This window comes from Hyperolius riggenbachi, chromosome 2 (assembly GCF_040937935.1).
Source record: "Hyperolius riggenbachi isolate aHypRig1 chromosome 2, aHypRig1.pri, whole genome shotgun sequence".
Classification (NCBI taxonomy): Eukaryota; Metazoa; Chordata; class Amphibia; order Anura; family Hyperoliidae; genus Hyperolius; species Hyperolius riggenbachi.
The window spans coordinates 463,135,150-463,150,589 of record NC_090647.1 but is presented as its reverse complement, the minus strand read 5'-3'; the positions used below and the strand labels follow the sequence as shown (position 1 = coordinate 463,150,589).

The window sequence follows — 15,440 nt, the reverse complement described above, 5'->3', positions numbered from 1 at the left end:
CCATTAAGCTGGCCATACACTGGCCCGATTTGCCGCCGTTTCGACAGCAGATTCGATCACTGGGATAGAATCTGCTGCCAATCGTTCGCGCTAAACGCACCCGCCGATCCGATTTCCTCTCGAAATCGGATCGATCCGTCAATCGCCCGCGGGTAGGGAGCGCGTCGCTAGCGGCGGCCGATCCAGGTATACATTACCTGACGCTGGCTCCCGGGCATCTTCTCCGCGCTGCACCGCTCTGTTCCTGCTTCCATGCAAGCGTGCATTAACTTGGGGGGGGGGGGGGGGGGGGGGAGGGAGGGTTGCAGGCGGCAGGAGCAGCTCAACAGATTTCAGGCTGAAATCGATTCACAATCTGTTTGCAGTAAAGGCAGCCATACGATCCCTCTCTGATCAGATTCGATCAGATAGGGATCTGTCAGTTGGTCGATCTAATGGCAAATCGACCAGTGTATGGCTACCTTTACACTATTACGCCAAGAGACCTTTTTCTAGCAGACAAAGCACAATATGTTGTTTTTGTTCTACTGCTTGTTTTTCAATTAGGGTAATGCATTACCAACTGCTGTTGGCAACTAATAATAAGAGGTGGAGAGAAAACAAAAAAATAAAACAGTTTCATGTCTTCCCTGCTTTAACCAAAATGAAAAAGCGACATAATGAATCAGACTGATGCAAGAGGTGGAGGCATACAGCTTTAGTTTGAATTTCACCATGTTTTAAAAAGGTGGCTGTCGGTAAAAACAAAGATAACACAGGTGTCTGGCAAGGCATACACACAAGTTGTCTCAAATGTATTCGCAAACAATCACAACTTTAACTCTGTACTTACATCCACTTCAAGCAAAGACAATATTATTAAACTAAATTGGCATCTGCTGAAGTGTGGCTGTAGTCTCCAAACAATCTATTCCTGTGTTTCTTCAACATAAAAATAATAATTATAATACCAACACAAGGAAGCACCATACAATCATGTGCCACTGAATTCACTGCTAAAACCTCTGGGATTGATTTACTAAAAAAAGAAGTGCATTGATGTGTAGAGAAGGAGCATTCTGGTCATTCACTTCAGTCATGTGAGCAGAAGTACCCACTATATTAAGCACTGCTGCAGACAATGGATGAGTGATGCTTCCTATTCTACACCTCTGCACTTCTCCTTTAGCATATCATCTCCTTGGAGTTGTACAGGATTTTCAAGAAATCCTTACGGAACTCAACACTGTGCGGTTATGGTAAGAAGACTGGAGGATTTTAAAAACAGTCTGTGCTGGGGCTGTCATAGCTCTGAGTGACTGTAGTCAGTCCTTGAGAACTCGCTGGGTTTCATGAAGATGCCTTCCATTGCTTTCCAGTAGTTGTGAGGACTGGCATAGGTCATGCCATGCACTTCCCTCTGCCCGTTTATAGGGCGTCCATACTGTTCTCCTGTGACGGAAAGCAGTACACTGGTTGACACGTGCTTGAACCGCACCTCCTCCTCTCGCTGCCAATATTCTCCATTGCAGAGTACAGTCCAGTCATCTAGAAAGTCCCCTTCACCATCTTCTCCAAATGCACTGACTTCCTGCAAAGAACACAACAAACCATGAAGTCCCTACTGATATAATCTCTTTAAAGGACACCTGAAGCGAGAGGAACATGAAAGCTGCCATATTTATTTCATTTTAAGCAATACCAGTTGTCTGACTATCCTGCTGATCCCTTGCCTCTAATACTTTAAGCCATGTACCCTGGACAAGCATGCAGCAGATCAAAGTTTCTGACATTGTCAAGACAAGATTATTATTGACAAGATTAGCTGCATGCTTGTTGCTGATGTTATTCAGACACTTCTGCAGCCAAGTGGTCCAGCAGGGCTGCCAGGCAACTGGTATTGTTTAAAGAAGAAAAAAATATGGCAGCCTCTATATTCTTCTCACTTCAGTAGTCCTTCAAATATGGGCTAAGCGCTGCATGTACCAAACTCATGCTATAGGATGTAAAATTGATTTGCAACACTTTTCAGCTGCTTATATTTAATTACTGTGGAAAAAATATAACCAAAGTATTTTTAATTCAGTTTTATAGCCCTGCCATACTACACAGCTTAGAGGCAAAACCACTAATATGTAGAGATGTTCTATGACAGAGGTGGCCACACTTTTTCGGCTTGTGAGCTACTTTTAAAAAATAGTCAAATCGATCTACTGTATATACTCGCATATAAGCCTAATTTTTCAGCACAAAAAATGTGTTGAAAAGTTACCCCCTCGGCTTATATGTGAGTCAGTTTAGCAGAACGGATGGTGGAGCAGGTGTTACTTGCAGAGGAGCGCAAGGATCCTGTACTAGTGATCCTGCTCTTGCCAGCTGGCTCCCTGCTGTGTCTGTGCCCCCGATCCCTGGCAACATGGTGTGCAGAGTGTGCTGCTCAAGACTACCTGTGTCCCCTGACTTGTGGAGCAGAGTGTGCAAACAACGTGTTAGTGGTGCAATGATCAGGGATTCTTCCTGTGTGGCATTCGCTGTCTCATATCTATATGGCTATGGGGAGGGGGGCTGACTTGTACTGGGGGCACATATGGCTACTGTGGAGTGAGCTATACTTGGGGGCTTATAATGTGAGTCAATAACTTTTTCCTGGTTTGTAAGGGAAAAGTGGGTACCTCGGCTTATACGCAGGTCGGCTTATATGCGGGTATATTCGGTACTTATGTATAATTTTAGGAGCACAAATTTATATACAGAATGGAAACTATAGTGGGATCGGGATCTACTATGAAGTGCTTTGCGATCTACCAGTAGATCGCAATCTACCTAATAGGCACCACTGTTCTATGAATTAATGCAGAATTATGCAAATTTGTACAGCTTAAAAATAAATAACCAATCACACCCCAATGAGGTGGAATTTGACTGGTCCATATAAAAGCTGTATACATTTCCATACAAAATTTGCATTATCCTGCATCAACTCAGACTTATTTGCGTCTCATTAACACTCCCTACTTCTCAGAGCAAAGATTTTATTAATTAAACATTTTTCCACTGGACGCATATTGATTAGAAAATCGGATAACATTTCTCAGTGTTCAGGAAATTGCAGGAGCACCATGATGATCACTGTAAATGCAGTGCCCACTTTCACAATGCGACTTATACCTGAATGCAATTGCACTACTTGCTGCAATTTTCATGCAATTGCATTTAGGTTGCACTCTATGAGAGTGCATGAAAAATCACATAGTAAGAGCGGCGGTACTATGAGATTTTAGTGCAATTCACCCTTGCAACATGAAGCTCCACGCCTTAATTCTTGCCAAAAATCGTAGCACAATGTACGGTAAGTCGCGTTTGGAAAATACTTCAAAATGTGAGCAGAATCACAGTGCTTCTGCAAAGGCAATCACAATTTGCAGTGGAAAAGAGAGCTCTGCTAATCCCACAAAAACAAACAGTTTTGCCCTTTCTAAGAGCCCTAGTGATTTTCAAAGCCTGACTCCAACTCCTCAGTTTATGAGATCACCGACTCCGGGTGACCAAATGGCTCTGACTCCTCGACTCCGACTCAACAGCCCTGCCATTTTGTGCTCCAATCAGCATCAGTGCAGAAAAAAAGTTGGATTCTTCGGTACTATGTTTAAAGTGACTGGAGTATACCTGAGCAATATGGCAAGGCACACCATGCAATAAACGTGCAAGCATACAGAGCAATAAAGCACATGATCAGAGTTTATGCTCGGTGTCTAAATTAGTTAGCTGCACTTATGAGCTGCCCAGTCATCCATGTTAAAGAACCAAGAAGAAGACTTGGAAGATCAACAGGGAGGGGCTTACTGCTGATACTGGAGAGCTCACTAATGGAGCACATATTGAGCTGCGGCTGCTTGAATAAGGCACCGGGTGAATCAGATAGATACAATATCGGTAATGTAATATTACTGATATCTCACTATAAAATTTACCCTGCCCACTTTTCTCACACTATTCAATACCAGTACCTAACACCAACCTCCCGGTGGCCAAACAACCGAAACTTAAGACCTCAATCGACTCTACACTAGTAACGGATCATCTACAAAGATCCAATCGGTTACACAAATAAAACTGTACACAGTCGATTGTCTACTATTGGGCGCACCATGCCAGCATTAGCATTTATGAGACGCCGGCCAAACCACCTGATCCATCATTCATGACCATCCTAGCAATAATCATACTTCTCATGTACATATTTCTGAAACTAAATATAATATCATCGTGCAGTTTTCACTTTAGGTAGCCTCTCACTAAAGTATTTAAACTTGGAACAGTCATCCAAAAGACAATGGCTGGTGTCTCCTCTGAAGCACCGCCCCATTACTGATACAGAGAGGCTTGACTTTAGGGCCCTTTTCCACCACCAACATTTTCTGATGCAATCCTAATCGCTAGCGAAGTGCAAAATACAAGGTACAGTAATAAGGAATAGAAACAATGGCGACTATTTCCATTAGCGCGACCAATCTGTAATTTTTCCCAAGCGCAATCATCATCTTGCCATAGCTTCTGTGCGATTCAGCTGCTATACTCTGAATAGGAGCACAGGAGAATCACACCTCTATATGATTTCCACCAAGATATGGCAATTTCCCACTCGTTTCTTCCCCTGCTTAAAATTGATAACGCAAAGTAGTCACAGTGTACACCTAACATATCGCAGCCCGATTGCAGCAGAATCGCAGTGGTGGTAATTGGAAAGAAACGTAATCGCATCACAGCGTGATTGTGTTTCTTAGTGGAAAAGAGCAATAAGTAAAGAGAGCAATTTGTAAGGCTTTTAATTTTAAACTGACTACTAGAATATGGGTAGTATAGTGTACAGGGTGGGCCATTTATATGGATACATCATTTTATGTGAATGGTGAAGTTAACAAACAAAACCACCGCTATTGGTCTGACACTAACCCACTTTGGATAGATCCCTCCAAGACTGTTGGAAGAAAAAAAATTGATGGTATGGTGTGGTGTAGTATATGGGGTGTATCCATAGATGAGGTGTATCCATATAACTGTCCCATCCTGTAGTATACTTCAGGCTTAGGCCTCTTGCACACTGCAAGCGATTCCGATTCAGATTCCGCTTTTTAATCAGTTTTTACTTCCGATTCAGATTTGCAGTTTGCTCCCTGCAAACTGCAAATCGGAATCTGAATCGGGATGTAAAAACTGATTAAAAAGCGGAATCTGAATCGGAATCACTTGCAGTGTGCAAGAGGCCTAAATCTGCCTGCTTTGAGATAATATAGCCAATCATTCCCTACAAATCATACTACAGAATCTTACCTGGTTTCCCGATAATGGAGATGTGAAGTGGTGGCTATGAAGGTTGCGCCCAGTATTGACATGAGTAAGCCGAATAGACTGTCCACATTTTACTAGTGTTCCTCTTTCACAGACGGTGGAGGTTTTCCCACGGATCCGCCAATAACTGTTACCATCATCCGTAGTGGTGACCCCAGTCACAGATTGCTGCCCACTGCCTAGGAAGATAGCATGTAAAACAATTAGACCATTTAGTTATTTATTTTGCTTGTTGTTCAAGTATGCAAACTTGCTATGATATAAAAAGCTTATAGAAACCAAGTAATTTCCTTCCTGAATGTAAAAGTAGTGAAAAGCATGAATCATTTTCAAGCTGTTGCAATTTAATGAACTATTTGTGCGTTCCTGCCCTTCTAGATGGACTTGTATTTCCACTATGCAACTGAAGTGTTCCAAAGGCATCGACATCAAACAAGAGCAGTAGTGTTATTACTCATTTCTTTATATTGCATGGACATTATGCAGCAATACAGAGTACACAGAACAATTTACTATAAATTACTATCCCAGTAAAAGGTGCGGTGTAGCAGCCGCTTTGTAACGTGGCTTACTGCATAGCAATACGCTACCTATAGGATGTTCACAGTGCAGCGGGAGCTTTGCGGTATAACTGGTTGTGGCATCGTAACACATTGCATGCAGTACGTTACCGCTAAAAGCATTAACAGTAAAAGTGAAGCATACTTTCCAGTGACTTTATGCTTCACTGTACCCGATCAGAAAATGCAGTGCATGGAAAAGAAATAGCCAATGCAGTTCTGGAGAGGATACAGACTCAGTTTTCAGAAATAATTGTTGGGGTGGTTAGATTTACCAGTCAGGGCTAGGACTAAGGAAAGTGACATTTAAAGTACACTATGGGCTCTATTCTCAAAGACTTCCCGCATGCGGTAAAGTACATGCGGGAAGTTTGCACCCAAAATACCGGTAAGTTGGGATTCTCAAAATGTTCCGCATGTTTTTTCCGCATGCGGAAAAAGTGTGATAAAAGTGCGGGATTCATGCAGTAAAATTTCGGCAAAAGTCGGTATTTTCCGCAATAAAAGATCAATTCTCAAAGATGTTCAGGCGCATCATTTCTTCGTTAATTACCGAATTTTTATCACCTACAAGTAGTAGGTGATATATTCCGCATCCCATTGACTTTAATGAAGTGTGGAGGCTTAAAGAGAACCCGAGGTGGCCTTGTATTACGTAAGTGGGGCACAGAGGCTGGTTGGTCACACTAACACCAGCCTCTGTTGCCCCATCGTGTGTCTCAAAGACCCCCCTGCTCGCCGCTATACCCCCGCAGTGCTGGCGACACGCAGCGTGTCGCCAGCACAATGTTTACTCTAGCGCTGTCTGTCAGCGCCGCTCCGCCGCATCGCCGCTACCCGCCCTCGTCCCTTCCCTCCCGCTGATTGGAGGGAAGGGACGAGGGCGGGTAGCGGCGATGCGGAGGAGGCGTGGGAGCGGCGCTGACAGACAGCGCTTGAGTAAACATTGTGCTGGCGACGCGCTGCGTGTCGCCAGCACTGCGGGGAGTATAGCGGCGAGCAGGGGGGTCTTTGAGACACACGATGGGGCAACAGAGGCTGGTGTTAGTGTGCCCAACCAGCCTCTGTGCCCCACTTACGTAATACAAGGCCACCTCGGGTTCTCTTTAAGGGCTGTGCTTGGTGGACTTTAACTTTTTTTTTTAAACACTTTTTCATGCGACCTTTTTACCGCATGATTCCCGCATGAATAATGCCTGTCTCCGCATCTTTTTTCCCGCATGCGGAAAACATGCGGAAAATATTAGTGAATGTGGAAAAAATGCGGAGTTTACCGCTGGCGGGAATATAGCGGTAACATTTTGCGGAAAATTTGGCTCTTTGAGAATAGAGCCCATTGAAGCTTCAGCACTGGATGCGAGAGTGACTTAATTGGAAGACAAGAGTGTCTCATGGGAGGAGTGAAGGTGGCGGGAGGGATGGTATCTGGAGATTAATTGAGATATAGGGGGTAGCTTATGTAGAGCTTTGCATGATAGTGTTAGGCGTTTGAACTGGTAACTGAGAGCCAGCGGAGGGATTGACAGAAAGGGGCTGCATCAGAGGATGTGGAGAGAGAGTGGTACCCCCTCATCTATAATGCAAGATATTAAGGACTGACAAGGCAACCTCTACACTTCTTGACCTATAGCTGAGTAAATATGGTACATATTTATAAAGAGGCAACATATTATGCCGCGCCGGACAATAAATAGCAAAGCAGCTAAAAACCCTGTTAATTTGGACACCGAAATAGCCCACAATAAATTTACTGGCTAAGGCGGCACCAGCCACTCGATATCGGCAGCAAGCCTCCTCATGGAGAGAGATGCAGTTCACTGGCCCTCCTAACTAGATAGATAGATAGATAGATAGATAGATAGATAGATAGATAGATAGATAGATAGATAGATAGATAGATAGATAGATAGATAGATAGATAGATAGCATTACATAAAATGATGGACAAGAATTTAAAAAAAAAATTTCAAATATCACTGGCATGTAGGTATTGAAAAATTTTTAGCAGGCAGTCTATGGGTTAATCCACTCATATGTCTGTAGTAAGTTACACACACAAAAATAGGTTATGAGCCTAAATCCAGAAAATGAATGACTTGTCACTCAGGACCAGCCAGTACAGAAGAACACATAGGACAGTAACTCATTCCTCCCCAATTTCCATTCCTAAGGAGAATCAGTGAGGTCACACCTCAGCCACGACACAGGCATGGCCTCCTGTCACGTTACCTGAACCGTATCTGACGTCATGAGAGTGCAGACGGACGCTGTGCTTGGTGTTGAGGAGCTTCAGCACCGAGCCGCACGTGACCACGGAGAGCTCAGAGGCAAAACTCTGCGGCAGCAACAGGGGAGTGATGAACAGCAGGAGAGAGCCCGCTCCTTCCTGCCCCTTCATCATCACTCTCGCCAGCCGGGCACAGCCACACACCGGAAACACAGCGAACTCTACCCGGAAGTGATTATCTCGGTGAAATCTGTGTCCCAGGAAAAATTGTTCCAATCTCAGTTCCTCCTCCCATGCCCCTCCCCCTGATAAAAGTAAATGTACAGCTTGAGCATTGCTCCCAACTGTCCCTTCTTTGGGAACCACATGCCTCTGTCCCTTTTTCTACTTCATTTGTCCCTCTTTTAGGACTGATGTACAGATCTGTGTAAATATATGTATTTTTGTAATTGGATCTAATTGACTCTAGACTTTATTCCCATCCTTTACATTGATATATTTATTATATTCAAATGTGAATATGAAGGAAAATGAACCAGGATAGAAGAGACCTGTAGACCAGTGAGGTTTGAATGATGAATCATAAAACATATTTTTCTTATTAAATGTTTACAGTATGGGTGATTAACCACTTCAGGATTCTGCGTACGCTTAACTACGCCCCTGAATCCTGAAGTGGTTTCCATGGAAACGGCCGCTCGAACGAGCGGCCGTTCCATGTCAGTTCACGGAGGGTGTCTCCGTGAGCACCCTGCGAGCCGCCGATCGCAGCTCGCAGGGTAAATGTAAACACACGGGGAAGATCTTCCCCGGTGTTTACATGTAAACGGCGCTGCTGCGCAGCAGCGCCGTGGCAGAGATCAGCGATCCCCGGCCTCTGATTGGCCGGGGACCGCCGGCACCTGATAGGCTGAAGCCTATCCTATCCGGCGCAGGACGGCTTTCCGTCCTGCGCCGCACACAGGGGACAGGAGAGGGAGGGAAGGAGGCAGAGGGAGGACTAGTGCTGCGGAGGGGGGCTTTGAGGAGCCCCCCCCCCCCCGCTAGGCACAGCAGCGCGGCGGCGATCAGACCCCCCCAGCAGGACATCCCCCTAGTGGGGAAAAAAGGGGGGAGGTCTGATCGCCCTGCCTGATTTCTGATCTGTGCTGCGGGCTGAAGAGCCCCCGCAGCACAGATCAGCCAAACCACCCGGTATCCGGAAGTGGTTAAGGGTGTGTCATGGTGTATTTAGGGGTGTGGCCGGGGCGTGGCTTAAGTGTTCCTCTTTCTTATCCCAAAAAGTTTTGAGGTATGCTCAGGGTCGGACTAGGACACTGGGGGCCCACCAAAGAAATTTCAACCTGGGGCCCACACATCCCATGATTGCACTGAAAAAAAGGGCGTGACCATGCTTTGGAAGGTGGGCGTGGTCATGATGTATTATGGACAGGGCCAAATGTACATGATCTTAGCAGCATTGTAATTCAGAGACACTGCTGCCCAGCAAAACATTACATAGAGTCCCCTCCTTCAATATAAAGTAATGTCCTACTTTGCAGAGGTTGCGACCGCAGAGGTTGCGACCGCATCGGGGCCCTTGGGCCAAAGGGGCCCCAAAGGGCCCTCCCTCAACTACAGTATTACCTCTCTATTGGTCCTGTGCTCATAATAATCACTTCTATAGATACTTTGAACAGTGGTAATCATTAACAAGCTATTTCCCATCCCTTACTTGCACCACTGACACTGTAGTTGCCATTGGCAGGTTTTGGTGCGTCGTTTCAATTGTTATGTATAGAGTGCTTGGGGGGCCCTATTGTAAAATTTGCATCGAGGCCTACAGCTCCTTAGCTACGCCACTGCTCTCAGCATGAGGGATTACAGCACTTAGAAGAGAATTTTTGTGCTGCAGGTAGCAATTGGAGCTCTGTCAGACAAGGAGGGGGCCCATCAGAGACCTGGAGGCGGGGCCCACCGAGGGAAAAAAACTGTACTACTGTGGCCCAGTCCAACCCTGGGTATGCTTGATACATAGCTCCCAACTGTCCCTCTTTCGGAGGGAGAGCCCCTCTTTGAGAGCCCTGTCCCTCTTTCCTACTCATTTGTCCCTCTTTCAGGACTTTGTCCATCTTTGTATATGTATTTTTCTACCAAAAAATGTGTTTGACTTTAAACTTTATTCCCATCCTTTAAATTGATATATTACTAATTTCAAAATGTTAATATGAAGGAAAATGGACCAGGATAGAAAGGACCTGTGTGGCTTGAATTATAAAACAACATATTTCTCTTATGAAGTCTTTATGGTATGCGTGGCTAGGGGTGTGATCAGGGGTGTGGCAGGGGCATGGCTTAAGTGTCCCGCTTAAGTGTCTCAATAAGTTGGGAGGTATGTTGACAGCTCCCAAGGTACAGCATTAGATGATGGGCAGATTCAACCAAGAGACAGATCTTTCTCTGATCAGAGAGAGACCTGTTGGCTGCCTGTACACTGCAGGACATTCCCAATTGATTTGAGTATGAAATCTTTCAAGAATAGGCCTCTGGCTGAGTTCCCCTCAAAAGGTTTATGTGCCCCCCACCCCCAGTGCCCTTGCATTTACACTTTTACCTGTCACGTCATCACCAAGTGCCCACGCTGTATTGGCTCTCCACATGGTTGCCGGCATTATAGCATGTGGGGCATGTGTATGATGTCACGCGCACCCCACGTACTATATGCTGGTAGTCATGTGGGCGCAAATTCAGTGCGGACACTCTGGGGACGGCGTGACAGGTAAAGTGTAAAGAAAAAACACTGCTCTACCTCTTAGATTTGTGTGCGGATTTCATCTCATCTATGTAAAGTATAAATGCATGGGCACTGGAGGACACATACAAATTTGGGGGGGTCAGGGGTTTCCATCATGTTTGTCATTTGCGATTATCGCATGCTGTCACCGCCATGCACTTGAGCAACCATGTCGGTCCAAGATTTCCCAGCATGTCGATACATTCCACTAATTGCAAACCGAAATCAGTAAAATTGTCGATTGGACATGCTTGAGGCAGCAATGATTTTCATCTGATTCAATAATACAGTGGGATGCGAAAGTTTGGGCAACCTTGTTAATTTTCATTCATGTATAAAACGTTGGTTGTTACGGTAAAAAATGTCCGGTAAATATATAGGAGACCCACACAATGATATTTGAGAAGTGAAATGAAGTTTATTGGATTTACAGAAAGTGTGCAATAAATGTATTAATAAAATTAGGCAGGTGCATAAATTTGGGCACTGTTGTAATTTTATTGATTCCAAAACCTTTAGAACTAATTATTGGAACTCAAATTGGCTTAGTAAGCTCAGTGACCCCTGACCTACATACACAGGTGAAGTCAATTATGAGAAAGAGTATTTAAGGGGGTCAATTGCAAGTTTCCCTCCTCTTTTAAGTTTCTCTGAAGAGTAGCAACATGGGGGTCTCAAAACAACTCTCAAATGACCTGAAGATAAAGATTGTTCACCATCATGGTTTAGGGGAAGGATACAGAAAGATGTCTCAGAGATTTTAGTTGTCTCTTTCCACAGTTCCACGGAATATATTGAGGAAATGGAAGAACACAGGCTCAGTTCAAGTTAAGGCTTGAAGTGGCAGACCAAGAAAAATCTTGGATAAACAGAAGCGACAAATGGTGAAAACAGTCAGAGTCAACCCACAGACCAGCACCAAAGACCTACAACATCATCTTGCTGCAGATGGAGTCACTGTGCATCGTTTAGGCTGGTTTCACACCAGGATGTTGCGTTAGAGGGGACGTTAAGGTCGCATAACGTGCCCCTAACGCAACGCCTGGTAGTGTTGGAGCAGGATGCTACCAAGAGCCGCGTTACAAGCAGCTCTTAGTGTGCCTGCTCTGTCGGAGGCACTGCGGAGACCACGTGAGCGGAGCTCTCCGCACCACGTGGTCCCGCCAGCCAATCAGCGGCCGCTCCAAGAAGAGAACACTGCAAGTACAGTGAATATTAAGTAGCCATGTGCCTAGCTACGTAGCAGCCTCTCCCCGCCTCCTCTCTGCCCCCAAAATAAAAAACCCCACCCGTACTGAGCATGTGCAAACAGTTTAACGCGACTTCGCCGCGTGTAAAGTACTGCATGCAGTATGTTATCTGGACGTGCTGCGTTACAATGTAACGCAATGTGGGCACTGTGACCAGCCCATTGATTTTTCATTACTGTGCGTTGGGGTGCGTTACAGGCTGCTCTAACGTGCGCCTGAAACGTCCCACAGTGAAACCAGCCTAAACCATTTGGCGCAATTTACACAAGGAGATGCTGTATGCGAGAGTGATGCAGAGGAAGCCTTTTTGCTGGTCACAGCACAAACAGAGACGCTTAAGGTATGCTAATTGCACATTTGGACAAGCCAGCTCCATTTTGGAAAATGGTGCTGTGGACTGATGAAACTAAAATTGAGTTATTTGGGCATAACAAAGGGCGTTATGCATGGAGGAAAAACAAAACAGCTTTCCAAGAAAAACACCTGCTACCTACAGTAAAATACGGTGGTGGTTCCATCATGCTGGAGGGCTGTGTGGCCAGTGCAGGGACTGGGAATCTAGTCAAAGTCGAGGGACGCATGGATTCTACTCAGTATCAACAGATTTTGGAGACGAATGTCCAGGAATGAGTGACAAAGCTGAAGCTGCCAAACACACAAATGGAGAAACTCACTCCCAAACAGTTCTCTGCTGCTTTATAAAGCCTGTAGGCTGCTTATAAGCCAATGAGAAGTGCACACATATATTACACCTAGCTTGCAGTGATTAATCAAACAGAAGCTGAGCAAGTCAGCCAGTCAGTTGGAGAGGGCTTCAGTTGCATATAGACAATGGCTATATGACCAGCAGGGGGCACCAGCGTGCAGGATATTCCCTCTCATCTGCCCCCCTCCTAACTAAACTGCATGGGATACTACAATAAAATTAAAAACAATGGTGCATGAGCCAGCCTGGGGCCCCGGGAACTCTCACTGCCCGGGGCCCCAGAACCAGCATCTAACACCATATGTGAGCGCAGCCAAACCTTTGGAGCTGCCACCCCCAAGGCCTGTCTCCTACTGCTCTAAAACTTACCAAACACACAAATGGAGAAACTCACTCCCAAACAGTTCTCTGCTGCTTTATAAAGCCTGCAGGCTGCTTATAAGCCAATGAGAAGTGCACACATATATTACACCTAGCTTGCAGTGATTAATCAAACAGAAGCTGAGCAAGTCAGCCAGTCAGTTGGAGAGGGCTTCATTTGCATATAGACAATGGCTATATGACCAGCAGGGGGCACCAGCGTGTAGGATATTCCCTCTCATCTGCCCCCCTCCTAACTAAACTGCATGGGATACTACAATAAAATTAAAAACAATGGTGCATGAGCCAGCCTGGGGCCCCGGGAACTGAAGCTGCAGCGGGACGGGATCTTTCAACAAGACAACAACCCTAAACACTGCTCAAAATCCACTAAGGCATTCATGTACAGGAACAAGTACAACGTTCTGGAATGGCCATCTCAGTCCACAGACCTGAATATAATTGAAAATTATTAGAATTAGAGTAATAAAACAACAAAAATTATGCAATGAGTAAAAGTTTATCTCGGATCCACTTTAAGTGGTTAATTACTATTCCCCCTCCAGGCCGCCATGGATAGTGGGGAATGTTGTAATTTGGTTTCCAGCTATTGCTGGCGGCTGAATTACAGTGTTTTAAAAGTTATTTTAGCTCCGTCTTTTGAGCTATAGCTGTAATTCCTATTACAGCCTATGGTGGTGCCGACTGCACCCAAATCTCCTGCACTGTTTTAACAGCGCTCACTGTGAAATGGCCTAAAGACACTGCAAGTAGTGTGAAGTGCGATAATAGTCAAACAATGGCGTCAAACACTAGTGTGTATTCCATACACTTTAAAAATGTGGCCATAAAAAATGGGAGGGAATGTAGCTCAACTCTAGCATTTTCTTCCTTTTTTTCAAATTTATAAGATTTATAAATTAAGCCTTTACAGACTCTGAATTCTTAAAGGGTTTCTCTGGTATGTTTAAAAAAAGCTAAAACTGACACTTACCTGGGGCTTCTATCGGCCCCCTGCAGCTGTAATGTCCCGCGCCGTCCTCCTCCAATGCTCTATTCCCCGCCACCGGTAAACTGCTAATTATTCGTCTAACTAGAGCCGTAAGTTTCTGATTAGTCACAAAGTCAGCAGTGATTACCATTGGAGTCAATGGGTGATGCAGGAATTTCATTGACAGAATTGCGGTGCGTTGCAGTGCGCAGACCGACAGTAATCCCAGTGACGTAATTGGAGTTGCACATCAGGGAGTATGTCACTGAACAGGGTGCAGCACTATGCATATGACCCTGTTGGCGCACTCTACGGCAGGGTCATATGATTGTCATTTTTTGTAAAGCGGTGGGATGTGGCAGGAGCATTGAATCCTCACTGCAACGCAAGAAATAAAAATTTAAAAACAGCCTTAATTGTTAAAATACAGTAATTGTAACTATATTAACCTTGGGATAGCCGTGGAATTCATCCTTTAAGCACAGCAGGGCCCACAAATGGCCTTAAAAGTTTGGTTGAGACTTCTGGTTAGATGAGTTCCAGATAACTGAGACCCTACTATAGTAGAATGTATACTTACATGGGGCTTCCTGCAGCTCCATGCACAACGTGGGCTCCCTCGCTGTCCTCCTGGGCAGCTCAGTTTGTCTACAGTCTTCCCTGGTAATATGGTTCAGTTGCGCTGCTCTGTGAAAACGCGGCCCGGCTGCACACGTTCCCCGACCTCATGCGCACCCCCATCCCGCTCCCGTCGCCTCCTTATCCCCCCCCCCATCCAAAAAAGAATATATATATATGGAAGCTCCATCGTCGAGGCCTACTAACAGAAGGTATTTTACAAGTTATAATCTTAGGGGTCCTCTGGAACTTCTCGGGGACTACAATGGCCTCCATTCTCACGCATGTGGTAGTGATATGCCGGTAAATTACCAACTGTGGCAGGACCATGTTAAAATTCTAAATATTTTCCGGGTGAAATTACCATTTGCGGACAAATGATACGGAACAAACGCAATAAAAGCACAGTCATGTCATTAAAAGTGCATAAAAAATTGGTATTTTAGGGCACATACCACAAAAATGGAATTCATAATGAAAAAAGTGCATTGTTTTATCATTAATCATCATTTATAATTATAAGTACCTGGCGCTTTTCACATAACCTTTGATCATATGTAGCCTTTCAAGGTATGTTGAATATTGCGCATGTGCAGAAGACCCAGACCGGACGGCGTACGTTAAAAA

At 45.0% G+C, this 15,440-nt stretch overlaps 1 protein-coding gene across 1 annotated transcript; it reads right to left on the bottom strand.

Annotated features, from left to right (window-relative positions):
* Positions 1-682: 682 nt before the first annotated feature.
* Positions 683-8,335, bottom strand: SDF2 (stromal cell derived factor 2). The gene is made up of 3 exons (XM_068265911.1): positions 8,118-8,335; positions 5,311-5,507; positions 683-1,570 (listed from the first exon to the last, which is right to left on the bottom strand). Exons 1-3 carry the CDS (start codon positions 8,287-8,289, stop codon positions 1,283-1,285), a joined length of 657 nt encoding a protein of 218 aa, XP_068122012.1. The 5' UTR covers positions 8,290-8,335; the 3' UTR covers positions 683-1,282.
* Between the last annotated feature and the right edge of the window lie 7,105 nt (positions 8,336-15,440).

What these genes read in the sequence shown, in the direction of transcription:
- SDF2 (XM_068265911.1), bottom strand. Translation starts at nt 8,289, where the DNA reads ATGATGAAGGGGCAGGAAGGAGCGGGCTCTCTCCTGCTGTTCATCACT. An exon ending in TGACGTCAGATACGGTTCAG is followed by an intron (nt 5,508 to 8,117) that starts GTAACGTGACAG and finishes CTATCTTCCTAG; the next exon opens with GCAGTGGGCAGCAATCTGTG. An exon ending in CTCCATTATCGGGAAACCAG is followed by an intron (nt 1,571 to 5,310) that starts GTAAGATTCTGT and finishes TGTTCTTTGCAG; the next exon opens with GAAGTCAGTGCATTTGGAGA.